General features: G+C 55.0%; 2 protein-coding genes across 2 annotated transcripts; both read right to left on the reverse strand.

Moving 5' to 3' along the window:
- Positions 1 to 1352: 1352 nt before the first annotated feature.
- On the reverse strand, positions 1353 to 2942 carry CGCS363_v012580 (uncharacterized protein; the record flags this gene model as incomplete). The annotated part of the gene is made up of 1 exon (XM_036644429.1): positions 1353 to 2942. One exon carries the CDS (start codon positions 2940 to 2942, stop codon positions 1353 to 1355), a length of 1590 nt encoding a protein of 529 aa, XP_036490583.1.
- A 7990-nt stretch (positions 2943 to 10932) lies between these two features.
- Positions 10933 to 13488, reverse strand: Rnf13 (E3 ubiquitin-protein ligase RNF13; the record flags this gene model as incomplete). Its single annotated transcript, XM_036644430.1, has 2 exons — positions 10933 to 11236; positions 11285 to 13488. The coding sequence occupies 2 exons, from the start codon at positions 13486 to 13488 to the stop codon at positions 10933 to 10935; spliced, it is 2508 nt and encodes an 835-aa protein (XP_036490584.1).
- Positions 13489 to 17457: the final 3969 nt, after the last annotated feature.

A 17457-nucleotide genomic window follows, 5' to 3' on the forward strand; every position in this document is an offset into this window, starting at 1 on the left:
TTTGAGATGCTGTCACTCATATTGGGCAACGGCGGCGTATGGTGTCGTCAACGAGGTGGAATTCGCTGATAGTCAGTATGAGATGGAAGTAAAAGCTGCGCTAATTATAACGACGTGGAATAGAGTACCTGTACGATCGCTTGCTCAACCTTGGGGGCCTGGGCCTGCAAAATTCAGATTTTCCCTGGCGACCGATGTGAACGCGACAAGAAAAGCCACAGGGGAAAAGGGCACTGCTTCATTGATAGATATAAATATCGGAGATTCGGGGCCGGTTCCAAAGGTCAAGGAGAATTTCTGAAAGAACTGGAGAGACAGGAGGGGGGAAGTCAGGGCCGTTTCAGGTACTACGGTTGAGCCGAGTGCGCGGAAGGGGTAACAAATACGGGAAGCAACAGCTGACACAATTTCGAAAGACGGACGTGAGGGTTATTGCCCAGTCTTGGGCATTGGTAAAAAATAGTTCGAAACTGTTTGTGTAGGTTTGCGAGATTTATGGTGGCTCTTCAGGGGAAGAGACAGCAGCCATCCAGACAGCAGCCATCAAGGCAGCCGTAGACATTCGATTCGTGGAAATTAGTGGAAAAGCTCAAATTTATCTTTAAGAGGTGAAAACATAAGCTTTCCACCTAGATTGATGGTAACTTAGAACCTTTTTGTGCGCGTCTGCACTCAATAGGGTATTCTTCTCAGGTAGATCATGAGAGCAGCATAGGTCTTCGTGTGAGCATAGAACACCGCATCCCAAACCTCCGTCAGTTACCTATAAGAAACTTGAGGTAGCATCAATTTCCTCATCAGCGCCAGATGTAGTTTCTTGGCCATCGGAGTACTGCCACACAAGGGCGGCTTGTGGGCTTCAGATCGGAGATTGACATTGCTCGTGCATTAAGTCTTTACTCAAAGGTTAACCACATCCATGGATCTTGTTGTTGATGTATCATTCTTGGATCATGACATACTTTTGCAAAGTTCTCTAGCAAGTGGTGGTTCCTCACAACAACAGTACCAAATACAACATTGAATATTACAGAAACTTCAATTTAGCTTGTTCTTCACATTACAATGTCTCTCATCATTCATTTTGTGCCCAGTTGTCTTCTGGTCATCTATGCTCACTAGGTCGACAGTGGGAGCTACTGACAAGTTCAACAATTCGGAATAAAAGAAATGGCAAAGTTACCACGTACAGCACAGGTAGGTTTGCAGCCAACTGGAGCGCGACAGCAGATTCTCCCAGACAAAGCGAAGAAACAGTGATCAATTCATACATACAAAAACGAACCTCCACAAATGATGTTCAGAGTCCCAAGCAGAGTCAGACTCAAGTGGAGTTCCAATTTGAAGTGCAACTAGGAAGCAGAAGAGGAAGAAGACCCCTCATTGCGATCCTTACGCATGAGAACAGACACGGTACTCCTGAGTGTGTTTTGCATGCCCTTAAGACGTCCGCTCATCATGCTTTTACCGTCAGATCTCAGTTCCGTGTCTTCCAAATTCTCGAAATGCAGCGCTCCCATTTCAGTAAGGTCAGGCTCCTCAAGAAATTCCTTATCGTTGAAGGCTCTCGTGACCCAGTCAAGCCAGCCACTTTTCTCTTCCATCCACTCGAAAGGGAACCAGCCAGCCAGGCGGAACAGCTTGTCAGGGCTGAATCGAGTCTTTGGGTGAGGCGGCAGTGTAAAGCGTCGGTAATGGTTCAAAGGGTACTCGCGCTTCGCGTCGACAACAGAGTCGCGATAGTCGATAAGGTTGACTCGGAGAACCGGCTGGCTCCTGGACGTGCTTTCCGAAAAAGAGATGAGGATATGTTCGGGCCGGATGGCTTGCACCTCGACTCCAGCTTTCATCTGGGTGGCCACACCTCCTAGAAGCTTCTCAAGAACCGATAGACGCAAGGTTTCGTTAAGCCTTACGCTGCGCTTGCCGAACTTGATCGTCTTCCAAGTAATTGGAACCAGAGACCCGTCTTCGTTCTCATCGCATAGCTCTTCCAAGGTCTTGGCGTGGTCGATAGCTTCCATGAGGATCAGTCCAATGCGTCGGGTGCGATGTCTCAATGCTGGTTGTGTCGAAGATACTTTAGTGGTGTAAGCGCCGTAGTATTTGGGAGCAAGGTGCGCATCCCCATGGCACCCTTTGGATCTGAGCATGTCGTACGCCCCAGCTTCTCGGCAGAGTTCCATGTCGGCTCTCGCAGTCTCCTTCCAGGGGCCGGCTCCAGCGGGGTAGTCCCAAGGATAGAACAAGGGATCGAATATCTTGGCGACAACGAGGTTCGGCAGATCTTTGCCGGACTTTACTTTGCAGAGAAGTACGACGGGGCCATCAACAGGCGAGCCTGACAGAATTTCCTCAATCAAAAGAACCGCCTTCTCATGGATGTTGCCTGGGATACCCTTGGAAGGCTGGGACTTGCGGTCGAAGACGGCTTCGGTTCGAGAACGGGTATCACTCTCGTCCCAGAAAAGATCTTCATCTTCCTTGTCCGAAGGGTACTCATAGAAGGATGTTCCGTAAGGATTGCCGGGGTAGTGCGTGGAGATTGTGAGAGAATTTCCCGGCTCGAAAAGGTCGAAGAAGTCGGCCTCGATGCTGTCGTCGGTGGTGGGGAGCGGCTCGGAAGATTCCCGGTTGCTGTCCTTGCCAGCGTTGGCAGCCCTTTTCTCTTGTTCTCTCTTCCTCCCGGCTGCTTCATTCTCCTTATCTCTTTCAAGAGTCCTCTCACTTGCCTCCATTGCTCTTCTGCGGGACTCCAATGCTTCTTCCAAACGCTCGGGTGACATTTCGCCCCAGTACCACACCGCTGGGTCGGCATCGCGCCCAACACGAGGCTTTCGGGGGTGCTTCAAGTCGTAGAGTTCTTCTATCTCTTGCGCTGTGAGGTCCGAACGGCGGCGTCGCAGAAGAGCCGCCTTGCGAGCTTCGGGGTTGTCTGACATCTTGTCGATTGAAGCTGCCAGGTATGTATGGAAACCTGTGCTCGAGATTAGAATAGCTTGCACGACAGAGTAGTAAGAAGGATTGGATTACTTGTGGTGTGGTCGAGAGTCAGGCTCGCAAAATAAAGGCGCGCAGAGTCCGAGCGGCCAGAGTTCGCATGCAACGCGGTTGGCGAGTTCAGTGTCGACAGGGAAGGAGAGCCAAGTATTTAACGATTACTTGCGCTGCTCAATCGCAGATACAGAGCGATACAAAGCTTTGTTTGGGCTGGCGGCAGAACAAAGCTCTTATGAGATGGAATATGGTGGAGCAGAACGGAAGAATGTGGTCTTTCAGTACTGGCTACGTAGGATGTCGGATGAATAGCAGCTTTGACATGTGTAGTCAGCAAGTTCCACAACAGGGACATACGCGCGATCTTATGTAGGCAACCGAAGACTCCTCAAGGTTTAACAGTTAAAAGTTTTCACGCAGCCACCCCTTTGTTCTTCGGGAAACCACAATCACTGATAGAATCAGGCTCTTGCTGTATGTTTCTTTGTTAAGACGACCCAATCTCATGACTGCTTTATTGTATTGCGATTGAGCAGAGTGAAGTCCAGGCCCTTACATCACCGCCCGGAGTGTCACAACTCCCACCGATACAACTCCTCTTCTACGCAGCGGCTATCCAGAAGCAGCTATTTGGGATCAGGTTTAACTCAAGTGCCCATCGGGCGTCCACATTGACGAGGGGTCACTTCCACTTTTTGCAACTGCAACTGCGCGATTACGGACTCAACTTGCACTACTGCTCGTCATTGCTGCTGAATAAGACCCTACCCATACCTCACCGCAACACCGCAAATCTATCTGGCGGACACTTGCAGCTTGTCACGGAATGCTGCCTTGGGATGATTTGGCACCGGATTCCATGTTTTGTATCGGCTCATATCAGCTCGTATCGGAAGGGAAGCTGCGCCAGCCGTCTCATCAATCTAGGTAGGGTGGCAGGAAATAACAGAGTGTACCGCTCGAAGTGGACATGGTCGATTTGCCTGCGGTGTGCAATTCAGGTACCTGAACGCGTATGCACCGGCTGCTGATGTTAGGAGCCGCATGCCCACCACTGTGATAGGGTCAAGCAAGCCAGGCGCAGCAGATGCAGCAAGCCCTGTTGCTGCGCCTTGAAAATTGTGTAGGCAGGCAGGCTGCGCTGGCCGCGTTGATTTGGCTCCAGACCAGGCACCCCCCCCCCCCCCCCCCCCCCCCAACACACACATACACACACACACACACAAAACAGTCATTCGCATCAGGTTGGAGCTGAGCGCCAGCAGAACCGACGTTCCGTTGGGGTTTCTGCGCTAAAGCGACCAGATTTTGCCTCGCACATGAGAATCACATTTGATGAGAAGATTCTGGAGCTTTTCGGAGCGTTTTTGCACCAGCTTCTGTCGGGTGTTTGATTTCGCTGAATGAGGTTTGACCCCCGAAGCTCTACAAAGTATGTTTGTCTGCTGTGGTAGGTGCCTATCCAGAGTGGTACCTTGCGTTTTCACAAAATCGGTGCCTTTTTATGCATGTATTGCATCTAGCCAAGCATTTCACAACAGTGCAGCGCTCAAACGTGAGCACACAGGATGGCTGACACATAATGCGCAATCTTTCAGAATTGGAATCTTCAAAGTCCTGAGACTACACTACCGTAAACTCTCTTCTGCAGGCTCTTATCGTCTCCTCTTCCTAATAAACATAGGACAAGTAGGGCCTGAGACCTCTTGCAGCCGCAGGGAGAGGTCGCGGCCGGTAGTTCGCAGAGATGATGCGGTGCTCGAGGCGTTGTACTGCTCGCCGCAATGTCCTTTGTCTTTGCACTCTCTGTAAGGTAGTTTTCATATTTGGAGGCATCAACATTATCATATTTGTCGGACTGCAGCTTATGATCAGACCAAGCCCGGCTGATACCGGCTTGTCAGAGAGGGCTTTTACGAGGACGTTGCGCAAGCTTTCGAATACCTTAAGGTTGGAGAGTCCTACGACAACGTGTTTTGTACGAGAGGAATCCTCCCAGCGATAAACCAACGCAGTAGATTGCAGATGAACGTCGGGTAAGCTTCGTGTAGGCGAGCTACGGAAGATGCCTCGTAGAAGGCCCAAAGTGGGGCTACTGTTGATTCAATCGTTTCTCTTAGAACCTTCATGTTTTCGGTAGTAAAGTTTGAGATTAGACCAGGTCGTGGGCAACAATATTTGGACAAATCTTCGTAGCTTCTCGCAGAAGGATTGCGCTGTCAGCTGAGCTGCTACTAGCCAATGCTGGGAAATCTCTGCTCGCAAAGTCGTCCCCACAGTGCCCAACCTGACCAGTGACACGACACCTCGCCAACGACACCTCTTGGACCTCGAGTACTAGTGACATGTTTGATTCTGGGATTGCAGCCACACACTTCGAGCGATCCTGAACAAATTCGCATCGTCAATTCTCGTTGATAGTACTTTGTTTCATCCCTCACTGGCCTGGGCCCCAAGTCCCAATTACATCCTCATATCTTTCCACGTCAATAGGTCCCAAGAACTGCGCCCAAATGAACCTGGGCAACTCGTCGCAGGGCCGAAGCCCACAGTCACCTCCACGAGACAATCAATTGAAAACAGACGAGTCGAAAGATTTCATCAAGTCACGCCTATTAGCAAACGTACTCGAACCCGAACCCCACGACACATCACGCCCTGTGACGGGCCTCCCCATGGACCACGACTACTACCCAGAGCTCGCGTGGGGCGGAAGAAGAGGAGGAGGAGGACTCATGGAGGCACGCGATTTCCTCAGGAAGGCGGGACGTCTTCCAGCAGCGCTCGAAATCATGGAGCCAAATCCGGACGACGACGACGACGACTTGGGTTCTGGCACTGACGACGACATTGACGCTGAGTTCGAGTATTACGACCCGGGAAACACTCTCCATCTGGAACCCTATGATCCATGCGAACCCTATGGTGTCGAGGCCTATCCGTGGCCTAACAACAACGACATTGAGCCCGCCATCGTTACCAAAAACATGTGTTACGCCCAGGAAGAAGGCTCATTGACTCGAGAGGTCTACGATTGGAAACCGACCAGGAAGATCGCAACGACCCCACGCATCGAGCTCCCGAAGCTCGTTGTCAAAATCCAAGATATGCTCGCGGGTGGTGAGACACCCGGTCCCCAGGTGCTCGTTTGCAAGGTAGAGGAACCCTCAGATGGCTTTCCAGAGTGCGTTGTTGTGAAGATCTGCGATCCCCTGGGCTACAACGTCGACACCAACAATGACGGAACACCATGGAGAGAGACTTCAAGGGCCGACATACATGTCTGTTGCGAAGCCGCCACACTTGAATTTCTCGAGAAAAGCCCTCTGCTTGGCGACAGGCGCCTCGCCCCAAAGTTCTACGGTGCCTACATCCTGAAGGTGCCCAAGATCAACCCGACTGTCGGCGAGAGCGGTACGCGTGGGGTTCCCGCTCTCGTCATGGAACACATCCAGGGCATAAGTATGTCAGCAATGTGTGCCGTCGATGATGCCGGGGTCTTACGGCCGCCCACATCCCCAGCCAGATGGTACAGCAATGGCACGCACACGCTGCACATGGATGAAGAGTCGCGTTTGGAGGTTCTTAAGATCTTTCTTGATGGATATGTCCGCCAGCTGTTTGCAGGCGTTGAGCAACGCCGCATTGAACCTGAACACATTCTCATTGCGCCAACCAAGAAGAAGACAGAGCCTCGAGTCGCACTCATCCATTACCGGGACTCTCTGATCGACTCGAAGCACAAGAAGCCGCTCAAGATGTACGAAGACTATGAACACCCGCCCCATCCTTTCACCAAGTTCAGCTGTCAGAAGCTGCGCGCTTTGGCAGGCTGGTTCCCCATGAAATGGAAGGAAATTTATATGGACATATGGCTCATCGAATCCTTCAATGATGACAAATGGGGCCCGTATCAGCCTAGCAAGATCATACCTGATGGTGCCATTCTCGAGGAGATGGAGAAGAGGGGGAAGATCGTGAAGGTGAAGTCAGAAAGGCCGGGTGAAGAAGAGTCAAAGTGATGAACAGGTATTGCCAACTTGTAGGGTTAGCCCGCCTGAGGGGTGTCGCTCTCGTTTGCCTCCGTTTTCTTCCCCAATACCCATGCTGCGGCCGTTCATCTAAGTGAGGACCTCTTACTGAGGAATCTTCACATCTATCCAACCTTTTTGTAGGTTTTACAGTAATCAACGACACGCAGGGGCCCAGGTATTTTCAGAGCCTACTCGGAGCCAGCCACCTTACCCGCAAAGGTCGTCGACTTGATATTATTGTAACGAGTGTGACTGTGTGATGGGTTCTTTGACACCGGCATGATCAAGATAGTCGTTGCTCAGCATGACGCATACCTCGACGTTCGACGGGCTAATGAGTAGTGGCCTGCATCCCCCAATTTCACGTGGTTCAAGGATTTTTGCATAGGTACCTAATCTAGCCACAAGCATAGCCCCTGGTCCAGACGAATAACAGAGGAACGACGGCGAAAACGGAGACGACAGAGGCGATGACAGACGATGACAGAGGAAGACGGCAGTGGGCATGGGCACACAGTCTGCGAGAAATTAATGTACAGTAACATAGTCAAAACAGGCGGTCTCTTTCCCTTGATAAGGAGCGGAAATGATGGCGTGGCATGCTCGGCTAAGGGAAATGCCGTACGAGAGAATGGCGCTCGCAGGGCCTTCGCTTGGAGCTAATGGTTGACATCTTGATGTCAGGAGGCAGGGGTTTGCGAAACGGAGGCCATCGCTTTTTCGTATCTGGATGCCGTTCTATCATTCTTCTTTACTTTCCTCAATGCCTCACATTGTATTGGAAATGTTGTGGGCGTTGGTTCAAGCTAGCAGCATAACCCGGAAAGAACAGTACGTCTGCAGCAACTGGACTAGATTTCAATTCTAACACAAATCAAGCCGCTTCCGCTTTCACCACCAGGGTCTCTTCTTTCTTGCCGTCCCGTTCTTTCATAACCAAACGCGCAGATTAGGTTTCCAGCTCACGAGTAAACCTTTACGAACCACCTTGGGAGCCCAAGACTTTTCTCCTTCATCCACCTCGCCACCTACAAACTCCATTTCTTCCCGTTCTTCCCTCCTGGACGGCATCGCACTTTCTCTCCAACCACCTAACACACTACACATCACCGACACTTCTACATTCTCCCAACCACCACTGTACTTTTCGAGCATGGATCCTCGTCACAACCCGCCGCCCGGACCCACGTCCGGTCATGCCCAGTGCGGCGACAACATGATGAGCGTCGGAGCCGTGATGAGCGGTGAGACCGAGACGAGTGCTGACGTGGGCAGCGTGAGCAGCGAGACCATCATGCGCGCCGCATCTGCGTCTGGCGGCGATGAAGCTGAGCCGCCCCTGCCGCCCACGACCCTAGAAGAGATGCCCGAGAACCCAGCTGAATCAAGTCGCGAAAACCGACCCTCCAAACAGTCGGATGAAGACGCAGACTATCAGAAGCGCATGGAAGAGTATGATCGACGCCATCAAGAACGTATGGACAAGTACTTCGGTCCGCCGTCTGACGATGATGCGGATGATGATGATTCTGTATACTCGATCGACTCTTTCACCAAAAAGCTTATCTCGCCATGGGACCCCGAAACAGACATCATCGACCCGAAAATCCACCCCCTTGATGGCAACGAGGAGATGACAGAGGGCTCTGCAGACGCCACGCTGCGCAAGCTTCAAGCGCCCTGGGACCCCGAAACCGACATCAGCGTAAACGTAGCACGCCCCGAAGACGTCGACCAGCCGACCCCGCTGCCGCCCAAGATCGAGACCAACGTGGAGTTCATTGACGACTACATCGAAGAGGACTGGGAGCAGGCGTACAAGCTCGGAACCTCCATCACGCTCACCCCTCACAAGCCGAGCAACCCGTTCGGAGCCCCCGCGTTCCCGATCCCCGCCAACGTCAACATCGCCGACATGGAATTCAACGATCGCCTCTACGAAATGTCGCGGTCCGAACACGCCCTCCATCACCTGCCGCCGCCGTACACGCCCATGACCAGGGAACAGAGGATCGCAGCCGACCTGCCGCCTTGCTGGCCGACAAAGGCCGAACTAGCCTCTCCGGAAAACGGAAAGCCCGTCACCCTCAACCTCATGAAACTCCTCAAAGGCGGGCCCTGGTTGGGCCCAGCCACATTCCTCTGCGAAGTCCGCAGCGAACCTTTCTACCTCCCGTTCTCGCGTCCCTGCAACCTCCCCAAACACGTCGTCGCAAAGTTCCAGGACCCGCTCCTCTTCGAGGTCGAGCACCCGGAGGAACAAGGCCCCTTCAACGAGTTCGGCCGCGCCAACATCAACTTCAGCCGCGAGACCGCAGCGTACGAGCATCTGCGAGAAAGAGGCTACCACGGCGTCACCGCCAAGCCCCCGAAGGACGGCCGCGTCCGCGCCCACATCGCCCCCGAGTACTACGGCGCCTTCATCGCCGAGATCAAATGCTACAACCCGGCCCTGCGGGGCGAAGCCGCCTTCCTCACCCGCAGCGTCGGCGTCATCCTCCTGGAGCACATCGACGGCCGCTCCGTCCTCGACCTGTGCACCACCCACCCCGGCGCCACCCTCCTGCCGCAGACCCCCCTCCAGCCGTTCCGCAACGCCCACGGGACGCTCGACACAAGCAAGCAGGCCCGCCTGGACATCCTCAAGATCTTCATCGACGGCTACGTCCACCAGCTGCACGCGGGCGTCACGCACGACTCCATCGCCCCGGAGAACATCATCGTCGCCCCGTCAAGGGGTCCCTCGCCACGCGTCGCGCTGCTGCACTACCGCGACTCGATCGTCAACTCGAAGCGGAAGGAGCCGCTGAGAACCTGGGGAAGCCCCGACCACCCGCCGCATCCGTACGACGTCTTCAAGAACAGGCACTACCTGCGTCGTCTCGCGGGATGGTTCCCGCCGCAGTGGATGGACGAGGACAACACCGAGTACGAAGACTGGCTGATCGAGACCTTTGACGACGACTCGTGCGGACCGTACCACCCGCGGAAAATCAGACCGAGCACGCCTGGTCGAGTCGTTTCAACTACTAATCCGGCGGCAGACGCAGCACCAGAACCGCTTCATCCCCCCGCCAACGCGGCGCTGCCGACGAAGAAGCGGAAGAAAAGCAGCACTGGGATCCTCGGGTTCTGCATCCTTCGGAAATGGCTGGGCTCTTACGCGGCCCTGGACAGCGATGACGAAGAACCGGAGAAGGAGTCTTTGAACGGGGGGAAGAAGCGAAGAACGGGAGAGGAGGGCGCGGGCAAAGATGATGCAGGCCGGGGGTGATTCTGGATTCTGTCGACGGACGTCGCGGCTCAAGACTGTTGAGAGGCTAGAGTCGCATGTCAGCTTATTCTCGAAATCAACTCTTCAGATTTCCTGTTGGATGATGGTCAAATTCTTGCCTTTCAAATAGGGTTAATAAAGAACGCCTCATGGCGTGCTGGGCAAGGCAGCTAGGCCCAATACAACATTGCAAGAACATAGTCACGGACGGGTCAACTTCGGTTTCCAACAAATGTGTGCGTCTTCTCCTACAGACAACGGGTATAATAAGACACTACCTCCCGGCACTTCTGCCCATGCCAGCAGCAACACACCAAGGTGAATCAAAAACCAAAAGAACAGAAAACAGCGCATTCAAGCGAGTGTAGTGTGTTTTCCCCCATCCCAGAACACCCAAACGAGAAACACAGAGCCAGAGGGGAGGGCCGCTTCGCCCGGCTCCTTCTTCAAATGCAACCCAGCCCAAACGTGACACCTGTGTCCCAGAAATGCCGTCAACCCTGATTACGCCGTGTACCCCCATTTCTCCATGAGTCGCGGCCATGCTTTCGAGACCCGCAACGTGTGCAGCAAAAGAGTCAAATACCAAATCGCAAATGTTCATGAGTAGAGTTTGTGGTGAGAGGGCTACCTGTTGCGGTCCTCTTGGGGTGGTTGGCTGGAGCGAGATGACGAGCCGAACGAGTTCGAGAGCATGTTTAGCCACCCCTCCGGTCTATTCTGGCGTCCTCTGGGTGCGGGTGAAAGGATTCCCTGCTCGACATCCTCGTCTCTGTCCCGCGAGCCGGAGCCTTCGGCTTCTACTTCGTCATCGGAGTCGTCATGGTAGGCTTCGTAACGGGGACTCGAGGGGGAGCCGCGGGCAAGCGAGCGGACGACGTCGCCCTTGCAGATCGGACATGTGCGGCGGCGTGTCGTCAACCAAGGTGTACTGGCAGATGTTAGTATGGATCAAATACAGGAGATGAGAAATACTCACATGCACTCCGCGTGGAACTCGTGGCCACAGGGGAGGCTCATCACGCGGCTGACACCATCAACGTACTCCTCCAAGCAGACCACACACTCGACCTGGCGACCCATGTACTTCTTCCATTCGCTCGAGTAGCTGCCGTTGGCCTTTTCATGCTCTGGCCTCGCGGGAGATCTAGGCATTTGCAGGGCTGAGTTGACAGATAGCAGACTCTCCGACTCAGGAATGCCTGTCGTCGTTCTAGAACGGGGCCGGGGCCTGGTCGGAGTCTGCTGAAGCAGAGGCGTGGTGGGTGTGGCGCTGGTGGGCGAAGGCATCCTAGGCGAGGGGACCGGCGACGCAGCGACAGTGTGGTAGGTTCGCACGGGCAGACGCTCGACGACAGACTTGGGTGCCCTCCAGCGTCTTCTACGGATACGAGCGCGAAGGATAAGAAGTGCATAGACGACGCTGAGAGTAATCAGAGGGCTGATGACAAGCACCAGCAGGGTATCGAAGAAGGGGCTTGAGCTGCTTGACGGAGTAATCGTGACCCAGAGGCCATCATGACCAACTGGTTCGTCGTCATCGGGGATGGGGTCCTCGACCTTGGGAGGATCCTTGGCCTTCTCCTCCTTGGAGAAATCGGCGCCATCGTCGTCTCCGAAGATCTTGGACATCAGGCCTCCGTGGGAGGAAGAGTCCTTGCTGGATGAAGAGCCCTTGGCTTCAACAGGGGGCATGTCAGGGTTGTACTCGCCGCTGCCTGGTGTGATGCTTCCACCCTTGGGACCGCTGACATCCTTTCCATTCTTCGCGTTTGGCTTCTTGCCGGCCTGCTCCTTGGAAGCGTCCTCCTTGTCCTTGGTCGCTGGAACGTCCACCAAATCCGGGTCGCGCCAGTCTTGAACGCCGATCTGGAAGCTGTCTTCGTTCTTACGGGACTCAGCGACCTTGCCCTTGCCTCGCTTGGCAGCCTTTCCAAGACCATCACGAATGGCTCTATCCTTCTCCTCGTTCCAGTCGTCAACGAGAACCCAGTTGTGGCGGCCGCTGCTCGGAGGTTGAATGCTGCCGTCCCCGGTTGCAGAGCTGCGGCCCCAGCTGAAGAACCACCTAAACCATCCAACGCGGGGCTTGGCTTCCTCGGCTTTGGTGGAGGCCTGCTTCTTCGGAGCCTTGACCTTGGGAGGGGCTGTCGACTTGGGTGTGGGCGTGGGGGTCGCTGCAGCGGCCTTTTGCTTGGTCTTCCTGTTCTTCCGGTTCGTGCCATCGGATTTGAGGACCTTCAAGGCAGGGCGGCCGTGCTCGTCGATGGTGTCCTCGATGAAGCTGCCCGGCTGGGTGAGAGAGGACAACAGGTGGGCTGTAGTCCGTGCAGTGAAAACGGAGGGAATGGAGACGTTGGAGGTGTCGCCTCTGGCGAACATCTGGATCAGCGGACCACCTTTTTGGTTGTCGCCGACGATGAGCGCGATAGCGCCGCGGCGCTGCGCCCACTTGACCTTCTCCAGGAAGCCGCAGCCGCCACGGCTGAGCAGCACAATCTTCCCGGCGATCTCCGCCGCCTCTTGTATCGACTGGATATCGGCGTGGGTCGACTCGGTGGACAGAGCGCTATCGTGGTTCGGCGGAGGCTTTCTGGCGAGGCCCTGGTGGAGGTAGTCATCGGTGCCGTCGTCGAGGGGGCGGATCTTGGACTTCAACCGCGCTCCGGGTGGGGGCACGGTATCATCAGGGACGACATCCTTGGCGGCTGTATCCCGCTTGTGGTGGCTCGGCTTGCCAGCAGCAGTGGCAGCCTTCGCGTCGGCCTTCGAGATGCCCTTGGCGGCAGACTTGAGGATAGCATTGGACTTGCCGTCCTCCCAGCCGGGGATATCGCTACAGCCGAGCTCGCCTTCGCCCTCGCCTTCCTGGAGGTTATCGTCGGCGAAGCCGCTGCCAATCCATAGCTGGCCACTCAGGCCCTTGGAGGGAAGGTTCGGACCGAAGGCGGCAGGGCGGGCGACAAAGGAGGTGCTGTTGTCATCGGTCAGGCTGATGGCAGCATTCGGTGTAAAGATTGAGAAGGGCGCTGTGAAGGAGAAGAATGTCGTAAATCGTGATTGCGGGACAGCGGCCGGGGCGATTACGGTGTTGGATCGCGCCAGCGATGTGACGGAGCGGCAGAAGAGGAAGAGGGAGGCGGCGAAGAAAAGGACGAGGATGGCGATTCTCGGAGTACGCATGATTGGTATCGTAACGGGTCGTTATAGTGTGTAAAATAAGGAAAGGAGAGGTCGAAGCTCCTGATCGTGTGTCGAGGAGATGAGGCAACGGAGAGTTCGGAGCACGGCGCGAGGGCCGTCCGGTAAATCGTGCAGTCGAATGTGGTGACTGTAGGCAGGAACGATGGTTGAAGTTGTCGACGGTCGAGCAGCTGCTGGCAGTGGCTCAGCGGCGGACTGCACAGGTGCCGATCATGCGCGGAATCATGTGCGATGGGAAGCCGCAGGTTGTGGTGACGATGACGAGGCTGAAGGCGATGGAAGGAGGGGAGAGAGTGTCTCGCTCGAGGTTGGATGACAAAGGCGGATGCGGCCCTCTGTGGTCGCCGGGAAGGGTCGGGTCAAGGAAGGAGAGAGGGTAAAGGAGACGAAAAGGAGACTGGGCGTAGAAGTTGGGGGCGGGAAAAAATGGTGATGACGGAGATGTCGATCAGGATATTTTGCAAAGGCAGAAAGAAGTCAGAAGGTGTGTTCGCAAGATGCACGCAGCGCGGAGCGGTGCAGCGGCGCCATGCAGAGACAGGAACCGGAGGCAGACGCAGCAGCAGCAGATGGACGGCTCGCAGCAAGGTGAAGGAAGCAGGGACAAGAACTCGGGTGACGAGTGGAGACGGGAGGGCGAGTGTGAGGTTGCAGCAGCAGCGGGTGGCGGGGCAGTGTTGTTGTTTAGGTGCCGGGGCCTTCTGTCTTTTTGGTGCTGTGACTGCCCGAGGGCAGCCGTGGAGGACGTGGTGGAGGTCAAGGAAGTCACTTTTCCTACAGTTGGCCCAGCACAGTGACACACACACACACCACCTGGACCACACAATGACGGCCGGGCGGGGGGGCACCTCACGGCAGGTCAGGTACCTCACGGCAGGTCAGGTACCTCACGCTGTGCTTTAGGCATGGGTGGAGTCGCCTCGGGGGTTTAGGGGCCCTGTCTGGCTGAGGTCGGCGTCGGTGGGCGCATCGGGAGAGGTGAGGTCTCGGGGGTGATGGTACATCCCTTTGACCCCGAGAAGCCACTTTTAGCGCGACTTGGCTGCAGCCGGCAACGGCCTATGAGGTTGAATTGGCAGCTGGCACATCAGCCAAACAGCTCTTCTATCAAGCTGATCTGCTTACTTAACGAGGAAGCCTGCTCCACTCGCCGGTAAAAGCACGCTAAAAGTGGCTTCTTGGGGTCAAAGGGATAAGGTAGACTGTGGCTGGAGGACGCGGGCCCTCCATTGTTCTTCTGGCTGTCACTGGCCCGTCCCTCGTGCGCTGTTTCCTCCTCTCCGTCTGCGGATGGCACCATCCAATTCGATCCAGCATTCCAGTCCAAAGCAATAAAGCCATTCTCGGTTTCGACCGGCATTCTGACTTGCTCGGCGGGTGGGCAATGAGCTCACCAGCTCACCATGCATCAACCCAAGCAGGACTCATGAACAGAGGCCATGAATAAGGGCCCGCAACCGTCACCGTCACTGACTGACAGATTTTTCTCTCCCGACACAGGGGCACTTTTTGACTTTTCTCGTTTCCTGCCATCCTGGTCGCAACCCCGAAAAAGATGTCCCTACCGACGAATGCAGGCAAGGTACGGCAGACACAGATTCAATGGGAGCAAGCACCGGCCAACAGACGCACCCAATGGCCAGTGTCAGGATAGCAGGGGCACGCCGTCCCTCGGCCGGCTTTGGCGGCACGCTCAAGTCGCACTTGGCCGTAAGGCAACAGCACCGTCGCCCCCAATGTTGGCTCGGCTGGGCCACCGGTGCCAGTGCCGTCTTGGTATTGTTCAGATTGTATCCAAGTCTTGGGAGGTCTTGCTTTCTGGTCTTTGGTGGGCCGGCGCGTGTATAAAAAGGTCGAGTCCACTGTCCAGGAGTGAGTAGTTGGCAAGAGGTCTCCGCGGGATGAGATGCGATGCCCACGCTTCCGCCAAACAACCCCCCCGATTCCCCACCTCGAATGCTTCACCATTCAGGGCGCGGTGAGAGATTCAGTCGCGGCCGGAGGTGTGTGGGTGCCGGTCCTGTCAGACTTGACGCCGGCCGCCACAATCGAAATGAACCGGGCGGGTGACTGGACGAGAGGGCTGTTTACAAGCGCCAGTGCCGACGGCTTCTGCTCTTTGTTTCACCATATTTGATGTCCATCTTGTACTCGTATCCATTCATGACATTCTCCAGCCTTTGCGTGTATTAAATACAGTTTGTACGAATACATGCATCTCACTGTCGAACAGACGGGAAATGAAGGTGACGAATCTGTGTCCCCATACTCCATCCCAAGGCAGTACAGTACGTTGAGGCTGAGCGACCCTTCTCCAACCTTTCCTTCTCTGCCTCCAGGGGGGAAAAACACCAACCGCGCTATCAATGACCTCACAACGACGCCGGCGCATGGACAACCCCTCGTGACCAAAAAGTTTCACTCGGCCACTGTGTGTGTGTGCTACCCAGTCAGTCAGTCAGTCAGTCAGTCAGTCAGTCACCTCGCCTCTGCTGATGGCTTGACATGGTCTAGATCCATGCAAAGAAACATCTTCCTCTGGCTGAATACCCAACTCAACCGCCATCACTTGCATCCCCAAACAACCAACATTGAAGCCATCTACTAGATGCACATCTGCAACCTCCCGCCCGCAACAGCCGTGTGTAAAGTGCATGCATGAGTCGCAATGCTACTCCGAGGATAAGCTTCAACGACAACAATCGTTCCCCCGTCTCACGTGTCCACTAGATCCCCAAAACCCTCCAACAATCCCACCGCACGCGACACGTCGACTATCATAGCGTCTCACCACCAATACCCCAACGTTGTGATGGTCCCCCTCACTACTCGCGCTCCGACACCACCGAAAACTCAATTCACCCCCGGCGCAGTCCCCTTCCACCTCACATCTACAGCCTCGTCAATTCCGTGCCATTCTATTAGCTCCACAACAGATTTGGCATGAACGATCGCGAGCCACACAAAGCCTCGCACGCTCAGCCTCCTCTCGACGACGTTCTCTCTGCAAGTCATGAAACAAGGAACCACTCAGAACCCATCGACGCCGACGATCACGACCCCCTCCGCCCTGCTCCAATCCGATCTCTCAAAGAATAGAAAAATCAAGAAGAGCCTCCCATTCCCAAGCCCGTCTACAACCTGTGGCTTGCCCAACATCTAACCTACAAGCATTCCTGAAGTCCGCAACCAGCCTCCGTACCTGAACAGCCCATAAAGCAGCCACCCCCGTCATCGTCGCATCCAACACCAGCCTAGCGGGTCCCAAGAACCCCTGCCCGCACCTCAAGAGAGCTACCCTCTTTTGTTTCACATCAAACCCCCTCCCAGTCCCAAGGAGCGAAGAAAGCGCGTATGATCTGCGACCACCCCCTCCTTTGGCGTTTGTTCATGAAACAAGAGACAAGCATGCTGCCCGTTTGCAGGCATTCATTTACCCTCCCAGCCTGCCGTCTGCGGCTTGTGACCAGTGACATCTCCTCTGGACGTATCATCCATTTCAATTCAATTGGCCTGGAGAGGCGGCTCTCGCGACTACACGTGCCAAACTTCAAGCAGCCGCGGACGACGCAGGTAGACTCTGACCTTCAGCCTCATCTCAAGTCTTTCTTTCAAGCATCCGTCGATCTACCGCATCTTCGGACGAAGCCTCGTTGAAGTTGCGCGATACACTTGTGGAGAGCATCTATCTGGTTTCAGGCCTTCTCATTGGACGATCGTGCAAGTGGTGTATCTCTGCTGTTGATGTCTGTCAACCCCCGTCGTCTTCTTCCGTCGCATATGTCCTCATCGTATATGGTCACAGTCAGGCCTTGGCTACTCACTCACTGTCTCCAACGCGGCTGGCCTCCTCACGTCCAATGCAGGCTGGATCTTGTCCCGCAACAAAGTTCATCAAAGCCATGAGAACTGGTGCTGCTCAGTCTTGCGTATCTCCTTAATCCAGGA

The sequence above is a fragment of the Colletotrichum siamense genome (assembly GCF_013390195.1).
Source record: "Colletotrichum siamense strain Cg363 chromosome Unknown KSG_Cg363_contig08, whole genome shotgun sequence".
Taxonomy (NCBI): domain Eukaryota; kingdom Fungi; phylum Ascomycota; class Sordariomycetes; order Glomerellales; family Glomerellaceae; genus Colletotrichum; species Colletotrichum siamense.